The sequence below is a fragment of the Petaurus breviceps genome, unplaced genomic scaffold (assembly GCF_028583685.1).
Source record: "Petaurus breviceps papuanus isolate PSGF00001 unplaced genomic scaffold, PetGlider_PUasm1.0 156, whole genome shotgun sequence".
Taxonomy (NCBI): domain Eukaryota; kingdom Metazoa; phylum Chordata; class Mammalia; order Diprotodontia; family Petauridae; genus Petaurus; species Petaurus breviceps.
Window position 1 is genome coordinate 9,503,299 of NW_027185720.1, and position 20,521 is coordinate 9,523,819.

The 20,521-nt window shown below is 41.9% G+C and overlaps 1 protein-coding gene across 1 annotated transcript in view; it reads right to left on the reverse strand.

Annotated features, from left to right (window-relative positions):
• Nucleotides 1–20,521, reverse strand: part of LOC138156618 (xylosyl- and glucuronyltransferase LARGE1) — a 133,792-nt gene that overhangs the window by 87,130 nt on the left and 26,141 nt on the right. Inside the window, exons 2-3 of the mRNA XM_069082025.1 lie at nt 4,434–4,546; nt 517–642 (exon numbers count right to left, since the gene is read on the reverse strand). Coding sequence (XP_068938126.1) covers nt 517–642; nt 4,434–4,511 — 204 coding nt within the window. The 5' untranslated portion in view covers nt 4,512–4,546. The remainder of the gene's footprint in view (nt 1–516; nt 643–4,433; nt 4,547–20,521) is intronic.

Sequence of the window (20,521 nt, forward strand, 5' to 3'; positions counted from 1 at the left end):
TCCATCCATCCATCCATCCATCCATCCATCCATCCATCCATCCATCCATCCATCCATCCATCCACAATCTGTCTATCTGATCTCCATGTTCCTGTTATGTGAATCCTCTGTAATAAAGTTCTGCCTCAGTAAGTAGTAGATTTCTGAGGGTGTATCTATTTTCATCTTCTTTCCAGGGGCTTCCAGGAGGAGAATGAACAGGACTTCAGACAGAAACAGCAAGAAGCATTGTTGGAAAGAAGGCCTTGCTGTCTTAGCTCTCAGGAGCTAGGCTGGGATGGTAGAAGGTCTCAAGTTTCCTGAATTACAAAAGGAAAAAAAGCCATGCAAGAAAAGCATATTTCTCTTTCTCTCAACACCAGCTGCACAGAAGATGTGTGCCCAGTGCTTCCCACTGAAGGCCTTGTCCAATCTTCCTTTACTTTTTCACTAGAGAATGTTCCATTCTACCTGCAGGGAAGTATTTGGGGGAGGAAGAGAAGGAGCAGCTGCCATCATGGCCCACGCTCACCCTACCTTTAGATCGGACACATCCCGGTAACACTGTTCAGAGCGAGTGTGGTCAGACAATTGGACATTCCAGAAGCAGGGGAGCTGGTACACGAGAAATGGATTCTGTTTGATGACAGCATTGAAGATATCCTAGGAGACATAACCAGGCCAACAGTTAGTCAAGTCCCACCCATTATTTCAGCTACCTCATCACTGTGCCCTAACAGAATAGATTTTGGATCACAGATTTAGTGTCAAAAGGGACAGTAGGGGCCATCACACCCAATCCCTATCTCTTACAGATGAGACACCTGAGGTTTTGAGGGATCAAATCAGGGACATCAATTTTGAGTTGGATGAGACCTAAGATTCATTTAGTTCAACTACCTCATTTTATAGATGAGGAAATTGAGTCAAAAAGTATGTATTAAGGGGTGGCTAGGTGGTGCAGTGAGTAAGAGCAGTGGTCCTGGAGTCGGGAGGACCTGGGATTGATTCTGGCCTCAGATACTTACCACCACCCACCCACACACACACAAACTGGCCATGGAACCTTGAGCAAGTTACTTAATCCCAATTGCTTTTAAAAAAAGTATGTAGTAAGCCCCTATTATGTGTGAGGCACTGTGATACATGCTGAAGATATAAAGAAAGGTAAAAAAAATAGTCCCAGTCATCAAAGAGCTTACAATTTGTGGTCCATAGCCATTAACGGACTTCCCAGGCTCATAGTTTTAGATTTGGAAGGGATCTCAGCTTCATTTACAGATGAGGAAACTGAGGCACTAGAGGTTAAGCGACCTCCTAGGATCATGGTTTTAGAGCTGAAAGGGACCTCAAGGGCCATTCTGAATTGGTGATTTAGAAAACTGAAGCACAGAGAGGTTTAATGATTGACCCAGTAAACATTTGGGGTAGCCCTGAAGCCTGGTGTTCTTGACTTGCAGTGTGGTACTCTCTCCATTATGAAACACTCCCTCTCACTTCTCTGGCTAGTTTCTGAAAGGTGGTGGCAGGGAGACAGTGGTAGCAGGGAGATACGAGTCTGACAGACTGTTATATGGAGCAGCCTGTAATAGGCTCCAACAGAACTGAAAGGAAGAAAATACAGGGGTGGGTTTAGGGAAGAGGGGAAGCAAAGTTTCGCTTCTTTTTTTGAAGTCTAGATTTTTCTCTGGTTTTGATAATGCATCTTAGCCTCTGATGAGTTTTGAGGATTTGGGAAAGAGTTTGGCTGCACTGAGGTATTTCCTTGTGGACATTATCTTTGGGTCTGTTTCCACGTCCCTTCTCTGGGGGAGGGTGTGTGCACAATGATATTTACAAATTACAGCTGGTATCAGTACAGACTTATGGTTGGGGGTCAGTCTTCCGACACCAGGCAAGGACCATGATGAAAGTGATAAAGCCTTTCTGAGGCAGCCACAGGCTAAATTTCTAAAATGGTCTAATTCTGAGACACTGTTCTCATGAGAAAATTTGAGAACCAGGAATATAATAGTGCTAAATGAAGAAAAAGTGACCTTAATAAGTTACTGAGCTGCCCTTTCATCTTGGCAAATGGACGTGAAAATTTTCTATTCTGTATATAATTGTGTATAGACTTCTAGTATCCCCTGTTACAATTTAAGCTCCCTGAGAAGAGGGATTATTTGTTCTTTGTTTTTGTATTCCCAGCACTTAACACAGTGCCTGGCACATGGAGAGCATTTAGTAAATGCTTACTAATTGATTCATTGAAGAGATATCATTGGCTCAAAGAAGTCTTGAAGCTTATAAGGAGTGTATTTAAAAAAATGATCAGGGAAAAAGGTAGGCTCACCTTGAGTCTCTCTATATGAGGTAAAGTATCACATGCCAATGGGATCCCTCCTTTCCCCCTTTGGGCTGCTGGATGGGCTTCACATGAAGAACCCAGAACACTGAAGAGATGGCACTATGAAAAGTTGGTCCCTTCACCCAACTGCTCTGACAAACTGAAGAAGAAGTCTCTGAAGCAATTTCTGGGACTTTCTGGGAGTTTTGTGATAGATATGCCAAGGATTCCACAAGGAGCTGGGAGTGCACATTTCCCATTTAGTGATTGAGTTCAGACATATCAAGGAAAGTTTTAACCCTTTGGGGCTTTTCTCTGAGACACAAGCATATGGCCAAGCTCATTAAATAATTCCTAACAGGCAGCACCAGAAGGTGAATTACATGCCTCCAGAGTCTTAGATGGATGAAGAAATTTTCCATTTCTAACCTGAAGGTCCAAACTGCTAGATTTCCAAGACAAAGTCAAGTCAATTGGGACTCAATAAAATATGGTGACTATGAATGATTTATCAATCCTCCCCAATTTGATTTTTATCATGTATATTTATTCTATTATTATGAACTTTTTTTTTTGCTTTTTTGGAGGGCAATTGGGGTTAAGTGACTTACTCAAAGTCACACAGCTAGTAAGTGTGTCAAGTGTCTAAGGCCGGATTTGAACTCAGGTCCTCCTGACTCCGGGGCCAGTGTTCTATTCATTGCGCCACCTAGCCTCCCCACATTATGAACTTATTAATATCAACAAATGAGCATTTCACAAAGTTCATAGATCCAGAGCCAGAGGTCATCTAGTCCAACCCCCTTATTTATAGATAAAGAAACTGAGAACCAGAGAAATTAAATATTTAGGTATGGATCCAGTAACAGAGGTGGGAACCAGTTGGCTGGACTCCCTTCTCACTAAGGTCAGAGTGACTCATTGCTATCCATCAAGGGAAGAGTTTCTTCAAATACAGAACTTCAGAGGGACCATTTGCTAAGGTATACCAGGGCTATGATCTTGGTTGTTCCAGGTAGACAGGTGGTTTCAAAGTTGGAAGCAAATTAAGTGTATGTCAATCCAATCCACACCCCAAAATAGTCCTTTGTTATAAACATAGCCCCTAGAAACTCATGTAGTTTCTGCTTGGAACTTCCAAAGAAAGGGAACCTCCCCAGTGTTCTAGTCAGTCCATTCTAGTTGGGGACAGCTCTAATTATTCATTCCTCCTAACACAACTAGAATCTGGTTTTATGCCATCCCCATTAATTTCTCAGTGTTCTGCTGTCTGGGGTCCAACAACATAAGTCCAATACAACTTGTGTTTGATCCAAGACCCCTGGAAAATCAAAACCAAGGGGATGGTAAGAAGAAACTCCAGGGAACATCTCTTGGTAGATCTTAGGCAAAGACCTAGATGGTCATGCAGATCAGAGCATGCTTCTTTTTAAATGTTGCTTATTCTTCTTTTCTTTTTGTCTATGTTTTCTTTCACAACATGACCGATATGGAAATATGTTTTCGCTGCCTACTCATATATAACCATGATCAAATTGAGTGCTTTCTCCATGGGGGGAAGTAGAGAGGGATAAAGAGAATTTAGAACTCAAAATTCTAAAAAAAAATTAAAATTGTTCAAGTTTTGTAAAAAAATTTGTAAATTGTAAAAATTTGTTAAAATGGTTTTTACATGTAATTGAAAAAATATTTAAGAAAAAAAGACCTAAATGGTCATAGAATTTCAGGGCCTTAGATTTAGAACTAGAAGGAACTTCAAAGGCCATCGAGGCTCTAATTCCCAACCCCTGGGCAGATCACTTCACCTCCCTTTGTCTCAGTTGTGTGTAGAATAAGTGGCTCCTGAAGGCCCATCCAGCTCGAGAATCCCACTATTTCAGCCTAACTCCTTCATTTTACAGATGTGGCTTCATGCTATGCCCCAGGTGACATGGTTCATATGTAGCAGAGAAGGGATCTAACTGAGGTCCTTTGACTCCAAATTTGGTGCCCTAGTTTTCAGAAAGCACCACACATATACCTTCCAATTCTAAATATCAGTTCCCATGAGTCCATAAACTCAGTCTTCAAAGCAAAACATTAGAATGTCCTCAGTGTTCCTCCCTAGTAATGGGTCTGCTCTCACCTGGTCAGCCAGTGAGGTTGAAAGCATGCTCATTAGCTCCCTCTCTGCCGTCAGCCTCCACATCTGCTCCCACTTCATCTTTCGAAGCTTATCCAGAAGCAGCAGGATCACCCCTGAACAAGAGAATGGAAGAGAAAAACATAAGAATCAGCGGCAGTCAGCCCGACAATATCTCAGGCCTATCCATCAAGCCAACAAGTAGACAGGCATTTATTAAGCACCGAGGGTATGTTAGGTACCTCATTGAGCACTCTAAGGTGATTTAACCTTTGTAATGGGCTTTCCCCACAATGTTGCTGGGCGATAGCTAGTCCAAGTGTTACTACCCCAACTTTGAGAGTCATTCAGAAAGTATTTACTGGGTGCCTACTACAGAATAATAGTAATAGTAATGATGGTGCTTATGTAGCGCTTTAAGATGTATGAAAGGTTTTAAAGTCTACTGGACATTCACAAAAGCACCCTGTGAGGTAGGTGCTATTATTATCCCCCTTTATAAAGGACGACACTGAGGTTCAAAGGGGTCTGATGATGATTTGCCCAGGGTCACAGAGTTAGGAAGTGCTTGAGGCAGGACTAGAACGCATCATAGGTCTTCCTGACTCTGAGTCCAGCTCCCTTCCTACTGCGAACTCTATTGGCTGAGCTGGCCCTCCTGAAGGCACTCCTGGGGGTTCTGGCATGGCTTCCCCCCTTGCTCAAAGAGTCACTTGAGTGACGGGAAGCTTATCTTCCTACACACTCACTAGCTCACTTGATGCCCCTGCTCTAGGTGCCAAAGGACTTGGATACAAAAACACAGAGGAAGGAAGCCACCAAAGAGCAAATGTTGCTGTTATTGTTTTGTGTGGGAAATCCTCCTCAGAAGCATGTGCTAGCTTCCCGATGCCTCCAATACTCTCGACAGCCTCATGCCACCCCACCTTATATTTCTGACACCTATTCTCCATGCATTCTCCACTCCATCCAAACTGGCCAAAGGCTCACTGACCCTTTCCTTGCTTCCTCTCACTCTCCATTATTACTGAAGGTCCAGCTGCCACTTGGCATCCTCCTTATAAATCCCTTACACAAACCAGTCTCGCTGTGTCATGGTAAAACTGCCTATACCCATTTATGAAAGGAATGGAGCCTATAGCAAAGGAGGGAGTTGGGGGATGGGTGAAAGAACTGGCTGATTAAAAGACTCTGTTGAGGTGCCTTGCTCATGGGTTAATTGCCTTTTCTGAGGAGGGAGGGGAACAGAGTGGCAAAGTTAGCTCACCAGAGAAATGCAGTGATATAATTCATTCTCAAGATTCATGGAAATGGATCCCAGTAAAACACCCATAAGAGGGTTTTATTAAATCTTCCTATAAAATGAATTCTCATTAGTTTGGAGAGAAGCACGCATTTTGTTGGAGGGAGGAATCACTACTCCCCCCCCCCAAAAAAAAAAAAAAGATAAGATTGTACGTTTGGGAGAGGAGACACCACAGAGGTCAATCCCAGATTCACATGTCTCAGGAAGCTGAACAGGGAACTGATGTCAAGGCAAAGCAATGACTAACCAAGTACTAGGTGCTGCCTAAGCGGAGGAGAGGCCATGGGGGTTATTGATTAGAGGATCAGAGATAACAGGTATGTAGTGCAAGCCCTTCCTTTTACAGATGGAGAAACTGAGTTCCGCAGAAGTAAGAGTCACCTTATGATTCATGTAACTGACTCCGATGTTCCTCCTAGACTCAGTCTCTCCTTCCTCTAATACATTCTGCACATGCTATCAGATCCTTCTTCCTAATGTATCTTTTACCTTATCCCTTTCTTGCTTGGAAAACTTCCACAAAAATCTTTCCTTGCCCCAGCTAGCTGAAGAAGGCCAGTGTCATTATTCTGACACTCAAGGCTCTTTAGAATCTTGCTTCAACCTACCTTTCAAATCTTCTCTCACTTGTTTCCTACCCGTGTTTCCCCGATAATAAGACCTATCCTGAAAATAAGCCCTCCCCTTACTGTGTAAGATTCCTCTAAAATAAGCCCTCCCCCGAAAATAAGCCCTATTGAGATTGCTACTGTAGGGAAGGTGATCCCCTGCGCTACACACTACATTATGGTACCCTCTGTATGCACCATCCCCACCCCCCCGGGTGAAACGCACGCCGCACTCCGAGCTGCATCCAATCAGAGCTGCAGCAGTGAGTGCATCATCCTGTTCTTCCCCAGTGATTTGCTTGCTGGTACATTTTTTTGTTCACATTTTCCTGTTTATTAAAATTGCTGTCAATGTTCATTAAAATAAGCCCTCCCCTGAAAATAAGCCCTCGGGTGTTTTTCTGTCCAAAAAAATAAGACGACAGTGTCTTATTATCGGGGAAACACAGTACATAATGCCAAGTTAGTTTATTTATTACCCTTGGATTTTTTATTGCACTTTCCTCCTCCTCTGTCTTGGCTTATCTCACACCCCTTACCGAGAGTGATGTCACTTCTCTTCTCATTATGTCCATCCTTCAAGACTGACTTCAGGGTAGACCTCCTCTATCTCTAAGACCTCAAGTCCTACAGAGTCCTTCAACTCTGGTCTCTTAACTGAGTTTGTGCTGGCTTTGAATTCAGAAGGACCTGGGTTCAAATCTTGGCTAGGTCATTTTTTTACCTGGAAGAATGTGGATAATCCTGGATGCTTGATTTCTTCATCTACAAAATGAGAATTTGAACTAGAAAGGCCCTCTTTGCTCTAAGTCTGTGACCCGGTTACTGTTCCACTGGATCCTCAGTACAGATATAACTGAAAGCTTTGTATAACATAATCAGAAAGGTAAGTTTGTTATCGATCTTATGAGCCCCTTATGCCATTGATGTAAAATAGAAAAGGGGCCACGGAACTACAGACGGCTCCCTGAGGCTGCATTTTAAGTTAGAAAACTGCATATTCATATGATTGATTTTTTATTGTGTTTTTATTGATTTTGTTAAATATTTCCCAATTACATTTTTACTCTGGCTTGGGTCACGTTCAGGTGGGTGGGGAGCTGCATGTAACCCTCCAGCTACTTCTGCCTTGCAATTCTGCCGACCTCAGCCAAATCGGTTTCCTTTCTGATTCCTAAAATCTAAGCAGATCTACTTTGCCCCCCCTTTTTTCTTTCGCTTGTGCATGTATCTGACCTTGAATGCCCTTACCTACTCCTGCTAAAGTTGCTTTTTAATTTAATCATCACCATTAATCCTCCCATCGTCCCCCATTCTTCTTATCAATTACTCCTCTTCTGGCTTCCTGTACTTACCTGCTGACTACTGCGTCCGTTATCTGTCGATTCAAATGTGTTCAAAACATCACAGATTTGGGGCTGGAAGGCACATTTGAGGACACTTGGTCCAACCTCTCACTTTATGGATGAGGCCTAGGGGGGTAAATGCCTGGCCCAAGGTCACATAATTAGTTATAAAGCCAGAATTCGAATGGTGGTCTTCTGAAGCCAAATCCAGTATTCTGAACACAATGCCTCGATGCCTCTAACAACCTTCTTCCTCTTGACCTTGGTCACACCTGTCTCATTTCTCCACAATGCTGGCAACTCCCCACCATTGCTTCCTCTGTTCCTATTCCTACTCTTGGGCCACTGAGAACTGCTGGGGGAAGGAAGCCATGTCATTTAGCTGCAGCCAATTCCAGACATTTGACTCCTGCCGTGTTCTCACTGCTGCTCGGCAATCCTTCTCATTCGTAAAACACCAAGTCCCTAACCCTCTTTGCCCAAATCTTTCTTATTCTCTTCAGGTCTCCCCTCTTCAACTTAACTCTTTGTAGAAGCAATCCATTCCCCTTTTGGACTGATCTAGTGTTAAGGAGATTGTTCCTTATACTGATCCAGTGTTTGCGCCTTGGCCATTTTCACTTTATCGTTTCTAGTCCTGGTCTCGGGCCACAGAAAACCCCCCGACAAACTACTTAGATTATTTTTCTAAAATACGAAGGCAGCTATCATGCCTCATTCTCTTCACTCAACTAATGTCCTTTCTTCTCTAGGCTAACTCCAGTTCCGACTGTGAGCCAAAACTCACAGAGCCCTCAGCATTCTTGACTCTCTCTGTTTGCTTTTTGGAACATCAATATTCTCTCTCAAGCACAGCATCCAGAAAGCAAAACTAATAAGCAAAGACCAAAGACAACCACCACCAGCACCACCATTTACAGAGTATTTGCTATACACCAAACACCATGCTAAGCATTTTATAATTATTATCTCGTTTGATCCTCGAGACACCTCCGAGAGGTAAATGCTACTATTATCCCCATTTTACAGATGGGGAAACCGAGGCAGACAGATTAAATGACTTATGACCCAGGGTTACACAGCTAATGAGTATCTGAGGCTGGATTTGCACTCCTGACTCCATGTCTGGCGTTCTGTATTACAATCCTGGTGTCCAAATGGAATTGATGTCACACAGGACAGGGATTTCCATTTGGACTCCCTGAGCATGGCAAATGGACCAGTGCCTTCTCAGACTGCAATGTTCAAGGATAATCTCCCTGGTTTCAGTCTTCTGAATGAATTTTAGCTATGAAATGTGATTCTCGCAACAATCCTGTGAGGCAGGTGCCATTTTTCTCCCTGCTTAAAGAGGAAGTATCTGAGAAAGAGAAGTGTTAGAAAACTAGCTCAGGGTCACACAGCCAGTACATGTCAGGAGGGGAATGAAACTCAGGTCTTCCTGATGCCAGTCCTAGCCCTCTAGCTACTGTGGAACCTAGCTGCCTTTTTGGTGCTTCCTTTTTCCAGCTGAGAAAACAGTCCCAGAGAAGCTTAGTGACTTACCCAATTTCACATAGGGGGTAAGTAGGAGAATTAGGCTTTGAACCCAGGCCTTCTGACTCCAAATCTAGTGCTTTTTCCACAGGACTGTTCCTGTGCTCCAGCATGAGAGAACTGCATGTGCATGGAGGTATTCAGGTCTCCAAACTGATCAAGAATGAAGACAACCCAGTTTTTATAAGGTCTGTTCTTTGCTTACCCTCTCTGGCCATTCCTCCCCTGCTCACATCTTTTGCTTACATGCCCTGTGAGGCCCAACACATTAACAGGGGGGGTGGGAGTGGGTGGAAATTCAGCTCTCAAATGGAATTGTAATCTGCCTGTCTCTACCCTTGAACAGTGAGTTCTAAAAAAATCATTTTGTGCAATGTTATTATTCCTCTTCTCTCTTCCCCACACCTCTCTCCCTCCCTCCATCACTCTGTCCCTCCTCCTCCTCCTCCTTCTCTCTCTCTCTCTCTCTCTCTCTCTCTCTCTCTCTCTCTCTCTCTGTCTCTCCCCTCCCTTCCACCCCCTCTCTCTTGTACCAGTTGAACAAATCTCCTTTATTAAAAGGGTGGTAGGGCCATGTTGGGAGGGTCACAGATTCATGGATTAATTTAGCCATTCATGTAGCAGTGTACTATATTTTATATCCATATCACATTTAAGAGATAGGAGAGCATGGTATCATAGAGCAGTGACCTTAAGTCAAGAAGGCCTAGGGTTAAGTCTCTGGCAATGCCAACTCTACAATCCTGGACAAATAATTTAATCTCACATGGCCCCAGGCAATCTGCTAAAACTGTAAATTACATGACAGATGCCTTTGCTGATCTGTGTCAGGGAAGGGGATTTCTACATTGGGAATTCTTCACATTGATCAAACTACAGATCCATTCATAGCAGAGGGAGGGAAGGAGGGAAGGAAGGAATAACCGTTATTAAACACCTACTACTATGTGTCAGGGATAATAATAAAAAAAAAACAAAGACAAAAGACAGTCCCTGCCCTCAAGGAGCTTATAATTCAACTGGGGAGAAAACATGCCAATAAATGTACACAATGCAAGCTATAGGAAATAATCAACAGAAGGAAGGCCTGGGATGAGAGAAGCCTTCTAGTAAAAGATGGGATTTTCATTAGGACTTAAAGGAAGCCAGGAGGATGGGCATTCAGAGTGGATGAGGGAGAACATTCCAGGCACAGGGTACAGTGAGTGCCTGAAGCCAGAGATGGAGGCCTTGTTCATGGAACAGTCAGGAGACCAGCATACCCAATAAGATCTCATCTGCAAGGTAGGTGCAGCTGTGTCCTCATTTTACAGTTGAAGAAACTGAGGCAGGCAGAGATTATAGGATTTGCCTTGGGCCAAACAGCTAAGAAGTGTTTGAGGCTAGACTTGAAGTCAGATCTTCCTGACTTTGGGCCCACCTTGTGATACCCTGAGCCACAGGTTGATAAAATTTCTATTTGTGTTACCAGTGCTTAACACGCTGAATGACACCTGGGAAGTATTCATTCATTAATCTATTCCAAGCAAGGGGGGACCTTAGAAAACTAAATAACTCCTATTCTAATCCCCTCATCTTCCAGATAAGATAAAGAAATGGATGCTTAGAGAATGAGTCTTGTCCAAAGTTATAAAATTAGAAATGACAAAGGTAGGATATTTGATTCCAATATCAGTGATCTTTCTGTGATACCACAAGATGTGCCCCCCCCCAAAGAAAAAGAAAAAATCTAATAAAAATATTAGGGTTTTGCTTTGTTTTGTTTTTTGAGGCACAAACAACTTGTGAGTTAGGGACTAAAAGTATTCTAAGGAAACTGCAGCCAGAGAGGTAAAGTTATTTGTCCAAGGTCATATAATTACTAAGTGGTACAGTCAAGAGTCTCAGGTGGAGGAAGGACCTGTCAATGATTAAACCATAGGACCCTAGAATTTAGAGCTAGCTTAGAGAACATCAAGTACAAAGACAAGGAAACATTTCCCAGAGAGAGCAAGTTCTTTGCCAAGGTCACACAGCAAATTAATGGCAGGAGATGGCAATTAACCCGGGATCCCCTAGTTCAATGCCTCCCCTATTAGATATTTTAAGAAGAATGAGATATTGACAAGTGGAGAACAGTTGTGACTAACATATAATTGCAGGTCAGTTGGTCATGCCATTCCTTGGAGGCACATTCATGTCTCAACCAGTCAAGCCTAATGGGTGCAGGTCAGATGGCCAACCCAATTGAGATTCTGGTTTGGGTGAAAAGAGAAGGCTGAGTGGCCTGCCCAAGGTATATTAGAAAGTGGCCAGCAGGTAAGAAAGAAAAATGCAAAAGAAAAATTATTTGGCCAGATCTAGTCAGGTTCCCTATGATGTAAGAAGGAAGCACAGAAGGCATAGTGGTCAGCGTACCAAATCTGGTCCAAAGAAGATCTAAACTCAAATCTCCCTTCTGACCCTTAACAGATATGTGAGTCAAGCCAAGCCATTTAAGCTTTCAGATCCCCCCAGTGTCCTCACATGTAATCTGGAAACAATAATAATGCTGGTAGTCCTTCAGAGAGGTTTTAAGGTTCTAATTATATATATATATGTATATATATACACACACACACATATTATATACATGTATATATGTATATGTGTGCATAAATATACACACATATCATATGTATATATGTATATGTGTGTGTATATATACATATATATGAAGTGCTTTGCATGCATTAGTGCCTATATAAATGCCAAATGGTAGAAATATGCTGATGGTATTAGGTGAGAAAGGAATCAATCAATCGGTATTTTTAAAGTACCTACTATGTGCCAGGTACTACACTGCTGTATTTAGGGAGATCAGGGGGCTACTCAAGCTGGGATGATAAGAAAACAAAAGATAAAGCAGATTCCTGTCTGAGAAGTGTCATGCTACAGGGCAGCTTTCCAAGAGAAACCATGAAAATCTCATTGCCTGAGCCCTCTGGAAAGAAGACTGGACAGAATCATAGGCAACTCCCAGCTGGGCAGAATTCTGCAGTGACACATGGGAGAAAAAGGCAGGCAACTTGATTTATTTTTCATTTCTCACTTATTATAGTCTAGTTCACAAGAAGATATGACAAAAATGTGGTGTAGGAGGAGGAGGGCTGGGAGGTGAAGATACTGGAAAGGGTGAATGGAGAGGTAAAGGAGAGAACAAAAGAGATCACAAAGTCCCTAGTTCCCAAACATTTGGGTAATTATGCATTAGTTTTCTTATTTTTCCACTTGAATCATGTTATAACCTTGTTCAAAGATCTTCATTGGATCCCTATTGCCGTCAGCACAATGAGTCCCAGCTTTGAGCCTGTCATTAAAGACCCTCCAATGTAATTAGCTGCAGCTCACAGCTTTCAGAATTGCAGAGTGCTTTCCTGAAAATAGCCATGCAAAGTTAAGTTGTGAAAACAGTATCATCCACATGGGGAAACTGAGGCTCACGGAGGGCAAGGTAGTAGTCTAAATTCACATGGATATTAAATGTTAAGGCAGAGATTGAAACCCAGGTCCCACTCAATTTCCAAGGATGGCGTTGTTTCCACTTGGCCACATTGCTCATCATTCACTCACTCATTTATTAAGTACTTAACTGTGTGCAAATCCTTGTGGTAGGTACAGGGGAAGATGTAAGGATCCCTAAACTGGGATAGACCACTTTTATTTTATTTCTTACTTATCTGATCAATCAGTATCTTACCTCAGACACTTAAGAGCTGTGCAAGCCTAGGCTTCTCTCTCTGGGCATCAGTTTCCCCATCTGGAAAATTGGGGGGAGGGTTGTCCTGGATAACCCCTAAGTTTCCTTCTAGCTCCAAATCTAGGACCTTAGGTTCCCCTGAATCTCCCTATGCCCCCCCCCTCTCGGGATGACCTACCCTGTTCTTTCTGCCAGTACAAATTCTGTCTTCCTTTAAGGTCTATCTAAAGTTTTATGTCCTCTGTGAAACCCTGAAGGAATTAAAGGATTCCAAGGGGTGTGTATGAGCAAGGATGGCATTCTATTCATGGAGGAGAGTCAGTGCAAAGTCATGGAGAGGGGAGATGGAGTACTATGTATAAAGTATATAAAGTATATAAAAAATATACTATGTATAAAGAACAGAGAGAAAGCTATTTGTAGAGTGAATGAAGGGAAGTAATACATAATCTGCCTAGAAAGGGCTCTAAATGTTCAACAGAAGGGTTTGTATTTCTTATTTGTGGAAATAAGGAGCCACTGAAGCTTCTTGAGCAGGGTAGTACCATGGTCAGTTCTATGCTTTAGAAATATCTCATTTTTGACTCATGATGGAAAATGCCATCCAACTATGGACTTCAAAAGTAGAGTGAAGCATACTATTTTCTCTTTTCTTTTGTTTTTTCTTTCTCATGGTTCCTCCCATTCATTCTAATTCTTCTATACAATGTGACTAATGTGAAAATATGTTTAATCAAAATATATATGTAGAGCCCCTATCAGATTGCATACTGTCTTGGGGAGGGAGAATGGAAGGGAGGGGAGAAAATCTAAAACTTATGGAAGCAAATGTTGAAAACAAAAGAAATAAATAAACTTAAAAACAAAGAAATATCTCATTGTCCACAAGAAGTCTATTCCATTTCCTCTTAATCCTAGTAGATTTCTTGTATATATTTGTTTGCTTGCTGTCTCCCCCATTAAATTGCAAACTCCCTGGGGTAGGACTGTATTTCAACTCTTTGCATATTTCCAGGGCTTAGCACATAGTAGGCACTTAATAAATGTTTGCTGACAGACTGACTGAACATCATTCTGGAAGCTGTAAAGGGGATGGATTGGAAAGGGGACAGACTGGAATCAAGAAGGCAAATACTGAAGTCCAGACATAAGGTGATTGTTCCATCATAGGTCAATAACCTTTTTAGGACCTAGTCTCCTGTAAGGTGAAGACCCTCCTGTGGTCTTTACCCTCAATGACTCCCAAGCACATTGGACTTAGAGGAATCTCCTAGGAGCTTCAGGTCCATACATTCATTCATTTTAATAATCATGACAACAAAGCCTACTATGGGTAAAGCACTATACTAGATATTGGGAGAAGTTCAAACTACATCCTTTGAATACAGGCACTTCATATAATCCATCTTGCCCTATTAGAAAATTAGAGGGGGAATGAGGAAGGATATAAGAGAGAGCAGATTGGGAGAAGGAATATTCAGTAGGCTCGCTATCTTGGGATGGGAGGTAGGGGAAAGACGGGGAGAAAATTTGTAACTCGAAATCTTGTGGGAATGAATATTGTAAACTAAAAATAAATTTAAAAAAAAGAAAGAAAACAAATACATCCTTTGAGCTGTAATCCAGTCCAAGCCCTACCTAAGTCATGGCTCCTTTCTACCACATCCCTAACATCTTAATCTGCAAAAAAGACCTCCTGTGATCTCCAGAACATTACTGACACCCATCCCTTCTCTCTCCTCACACTGCCACCACCTAAGAGCTGCTTCTCATCACCTCTCAGATTACTGCAAAACCTCCTAAATGGTCCTCCTGCCTTGAGTTTCTCACCACTGTGGCACATTCTGTACATTGCTACTAAAGTGGTTTTCCTCTAAGTGTAGATCTGGTCATGGGACCCTCCCTGGATCTGAGTTACCTCCAGTGTCTATCACCTCTAATATAGAATATAAAATCCTCCATTTGTCATATAAGACTTTTTAGAATCTGAACCTTTCTACCATTATAGTCTTCTGATATAGCATTCACCTTTACTCATGTCACGATCTAGCCATTCTGGCCTCCTTATGGCTACTTAACACATGGCTTTCCTTTTCACCTCCATGGTACTTGGTACTGGCTATCTCCCTTCCCTGGAATACTCTCCCTCCTCACCTCCACCTCCTGAACTTGCTAGTTTCCTTGAGGACATGGTTCAAATGCCATGTTCTGTTGGAACCCTCTCTCTCTTTCTCTCTCTCTCTCTCTCTCCATTTGGTCTTAAAAAAAAATTAGAATGTAAGCTCCTTGGGGTGGCTAGGTGGAGCAGTGAATAGAGCACCAGCCCTGGGGACAGGAGGACTTGAGTTCAAATCCAGCCTCAGACATTTAACACAAAAACTAGTGTGTGACCTTGGGCAAGTCACTTAACCCCACTGCCCCTCAAAAAGCAAAAAAAAAAAAAAAGAATGTAAGCTCCTTGAGGATGGGTAATGTTTCATTTCTATCTTAGTATTTTGGCTCTTTTGTTACAAAGGTAACACATGTTAAATATTTATTGACTGACCTAAAAAAAACCTATCTCACTTTCATATTGTCCTTATTTTCAGAAGGTATTTCCTTATATAGTAGAAGACCAATGGTCCTTGCCTTTCAGGGAGCTTATATTCTAGTAAGGGAATTGAATTGCACACTTCTGAAATGATAAATCATACATTTTGAGTGCTAAAGAGAGGTAGAAGGAGAGTTCTGTGGAGAAAGACCACTTCTGGGTGAGGAGAGTAGGGAACTCTATCAGAGAAGACACGATTTTGTACTGTACTTGAAGGACGGATGTTATTTAAGTAGGAGATAGCGACAAGGTCAGAGAAAGGAAAGCATATCAGCTAGAGAGTTTACATCACTAAAAGCAGAGAGATGGGAAAATATGGTGCATGTTTGGAGAACAGTAAGTCATCTCATTTATCTGGCACATAGAATATACAAGAAGCTGCAGTGAGAGAGAAGGCAAGGTCAATTCATTCCTGGAGATGCCCTCTTGTAAGCCAAATGGAGACCATGGCTCATGCCTGCCCTGATGCCTGGACTTTGCCTTTACACATGTTTGCTCTTTTTTTTTTTTTTAACAATTTCATGATGTCCTGCTTTGGGCTGAAGGTCAAGAGGAGGTGGATTCCCTCCTCCCGCTGCATCAGATTCTGCAAAATACCAGGACTATCCCCTATGAATTTCTATCAGATGGCAAGTCTTTTACACTACGTTTTGACAGCAGACCATGGAAGGGGTAATGACCCATCTCTCTCAGAAAGAATAAAAACAAACAGAGGCGGTGTTCACTTATGGGGATAGTTGGCTGGTAGGTATGAACATACTTTTCTTTGCCCATAAATCTATAATTAAATACAGATGTATTCTAAATATAGACAATATGGAAGAATGAATCTTGGGAATATTAATGAAAATGACTCATGTTTATACAGCACAGTTACAATTTGTAAACACACACAGCCCTCACAAGATCCTTGTGAGAAAGTAGGTCAAGTGTTAGTATCCTCATTTTATCAATGAGAAAACTGATTACAACATGGGAAGCATGACGCCCACAGAATCAAAGCCAAGCTCCTTTTTCCCAGCATTAGGTGATAGCCTAGTCTATTGAAGAAGGGCATGGGGATTTCATGGTCCTTCCCAGTTCACAGGATTATATGACTTTATATTTAGAGCTGAAATGGAGCCTGGGGGCCATTGAGGCTAACCTCATTTTACAGATGGGGAAATTGAGGCACGGAGCTGTTATATGACTCATCCAGAGTTACACAGACAGTAGATTAAATGTGGGAGCTGGGGCCAGGTCTTCTGATTCTAAGCTGAGTTGCCTAAATGATATAATGGGGTCTTTGTGAGAAGAATGTTTTGTAGAGCATACGTGTGATATAAGAAGAATTAGACTCTGTTTGACCCCAATGAGCAAAACTAGGCACAAAGTTCAAGGGTGGCAGGCTCTAGGCCAATGTTTGGGGGGTCAGGCGGCGTGGGAGAAATGGTACCCTTTTCAATAATTAGAGCTGCCCAATAATGGAACTAGTTACTTTTAGGAGTAGTGGATTTTGCCTTCACTTGAATTCTTGAAGTAGAGACTGAATGATGACCTCTCAGGGATGTGGTTGTTTGGGAAGATTCCCATCCAGGCACAAATGAAACTAATGGCCTCTTGGGTCCCTTATAATTCTGAGATTCTGTGATAATGTGAATTTTATCATCATTGTTTTTGTTTTGTGCATCCCTATGATTTTACCCTTGTGTAATCTGTGGCAGGCATCTCAGTGTGGAAAATTCCTCCACTGAGCTACTTAGTAAACTTTTATCTTTTGTAGTCTTAGAAAGCTTTCCAGGACACTGAGCTATTAACTGATTTCCCAGGGTCCTCTAGTCAGTATGTGCCAGAGGCAGGACTTGAACCTAGGTCCTACCACTGATCATCATCATCAGTCATCATTTCTACAGTCTCTATGATATTTGCCCAATATACAGCTTTCTGTAGGTGCTATACAGAAATATATATATATATATATATATATTCATAAGGGAAATACAGGAACAGGGCTTCATGGCCTCTGAGGTTCTTTCCCACTCTAGATCTTTGATCCTACAAAGTCACTTCATATTTCTCAGCTTTAGTTTCTCCTTCTGGAAAATGAGGGGCTTGGACACTATGGCTTTTCCAGCTTTGTATTTAGGATCCTGTGATCTGTGTGATCCAAGGCAGTGAAGACCTCTGCAGAAGAGAAACCAGGAGAAAAATAGAAATGGTAACTCCAACACCATGATGAAGATGTAAGAAAGGGAGCTGAAATTCAAGTGACTGAGAAATCAGATATTGTCCCAGAGAATAAGTAATGAAACAGAAATATCTGACCCTCCTGTCTTCTGAGAGGAGGGGCACTACCAGGGAAGAGTGATGCAGACTGTTTCAGAGACACTCATTCTATTGGTTGTTATATAACTCTTTTTCATTGTTATGAGGGAGAATTAAATTCCAGAGCAGAGGCTGGCACTGTTATAGCCCTAAATGATGGTGATATATCAATAATACTTATTTATAAATAAACACATGCTCTTGTATCCTCAGTACTCAGCACAGTGCCTGGAACATAGCAGCCACTCAATAAATGTTTACTGATTGACTAATTTTATCAGCACGGACACCAGATTTGGAGCCAGAAGACCTGGGGTCCAATTCTCTCCCCTATTTGCTAACCATGTGACTTTGGGGTCACCCCTTTAGGGGTATCAGGTCTCTCGTCAACAAAACACAAGATATGGAATCTTCAGTCCCTTTCTGCTATAAATTCCATAAGCCATAGACTAATTTAATAGCCTCAAAAAACCTGTTGCCAATATACATGGAGTGTACTGGCCATTAGAGCTCCCATGAACTTGTTTTCACCAATCTTTTCCCAGTCTTTAGATGATGATGTCACAACCAGAGAGATTATGAGCTCTCTGGGGTCATTCCAAGTGGCTGCTAAGAAATACACCGGGAGAGAAAGGGGAAAAAATGAACAGATGTAAAATTAGGGACATAAATTATTATCTGAGGTGGTCTCTGAAGCCTGTTTAGGCTCTTAAATCCAGTGGCATCCATACTAGTTTATCACAAGGCCTTCTCCTGTTCCCCGTCGAGGTTTTTTGTTTTTGTTTTTAATTTTTTGTTTTGCACCCAGGTTGTGGAACAGCTGAGAAAACCCATCTCTGTAACTCCCATAACCGTTACTATTTATTGACCTCCCTCCCACCGAGCTGGGGGATTAACTAATTAATGCTTGCAAAGTGCTTTGAAAATATAAAGTACTGTATAAAAGCTTAATAAATAACAGTTACAGAAACTATACATTTCCTCATTAAGGTGCCTAATTATCCCTCAGTGAACTTGCATAATTCCCACTAGAAGGAATGAGAATTATGGGCATGCATGCAAAGCAAGGAGCCAGCTTTGCAAGTGAACACTAGTTACTCTAATGAAAATGGCTGCATCTTAAATTGGACCCTTTCAACCTGAAAGAGCAGAGATTCAGCTGTGGAGTACATGCCCCAAGTCAGATTAGGATGCTGCTTAGCAGGGGGAGCCGGGGCAGGGAGGGATGAGCCAACTGGGAGACTGGATGCAGCGAGTTCAAGTGCCAGTCCTGATGTGGGAATGAGGGGTGATCTCATGAACAGCCATGAAGACTCTCTGAGCCCCAGTGAACTCCTCTGTAAAATAAGGGTGCTGTATGCACTCTGAGAGTCAAATGATGAAGTCCCATGTCAAGGCTTAGAGGTGGTATGAGAGCTGTTTCAAATATGGTAAAAGATGGCACGTGGAAGAGGGGGAACACAAAACAAAACAAAACAAAAATGTATTCTGCTTGACCTCTGAGCATAGAACTAAGGACAATAGGAGCCAGAGGGGTGATCTACTAGATAGAATTCTGGACTTAGAATCAGGAAGACCTAGACTGAAGTCCTGCCTCTGACACTTCCTCGCTGTGGGACCCTGGCACTCTGACCCTCAGTTTTCTTACCTGTAAAATGGGGACAATAATAAGATCTATCTTCTGGATTGTTGTGAGGACAAAGTGAGATGATATTTGTAAAACGCTATATAATTGCTAACTGTATTATTATAGTTATTACTACCTATAATAATGAATAAAATCTATGCTGAATAAAGCGCCATAAATACAGGAGAGATAGATACAAGGTGGCAAGAGAATTCTGTAGAGGGAGACCACTTCTGGCTGAGTTAGGAAGGTCAATCAGAGAAAGCTTCACAGAAGAGAAAATAATTGAATTGGCCACTCAATTACTGCTTTAATAAGAATAACAAAAATAATTAAATATATTCCTTTATTATCCAGTATATGTACACCTATAGGACAAAGAATAATAAAACAATAATGTTATATAATACAATTAGAAGAATATCAACTCTGGAGACAGAAGACCTGAGATCATATCCTACCCCTGACCCCAACACTACCTAGTATGATCTTGGTCAAGTCACTTCTCCCCAGTCCTCAGTTACCTCCCCTCTAAAATAAAGGAGTGGCATTAAATTGTCTCTGAGGTCCTTTGAGGCTCTAGGTCTATGACCTTAATCTTTGATTGGTGGAAAGGCATCAAGATTATTCTTGATGTAAAGAAAACTTCTTAACAATTAAAGTCATTATGAATGGGGATGAGCTGTCTTGGGACATGGTACATTCCTCTTCCATGGGTGGCTTTAAACAGAGGCTGGAGGGCCACTTAACATGTATGATCCTGAGGGAATTGTTGATGGGGAATGGGTGTGCACAGATGCTTCCTAAGACTTCTTCTGGTTCTGAGATTATAAAATTCTCTAACCATTGGATCTTAAAGGAATTCTCATTTTCTCAGAGGATCACTCTACCCTTAAGGATCTCTTAATTCACATTTGACATGGGATATAAAGAGATACAGACGAGAATGGTGAGATTGGAGGGCTCTACCTTAGCTGTAATGCTGACAGAAGGAGACCAAAGAGTCACATGAGAATTTGAACAAAAAATCAAAGGGTTGTGCCATGAACATCTGGT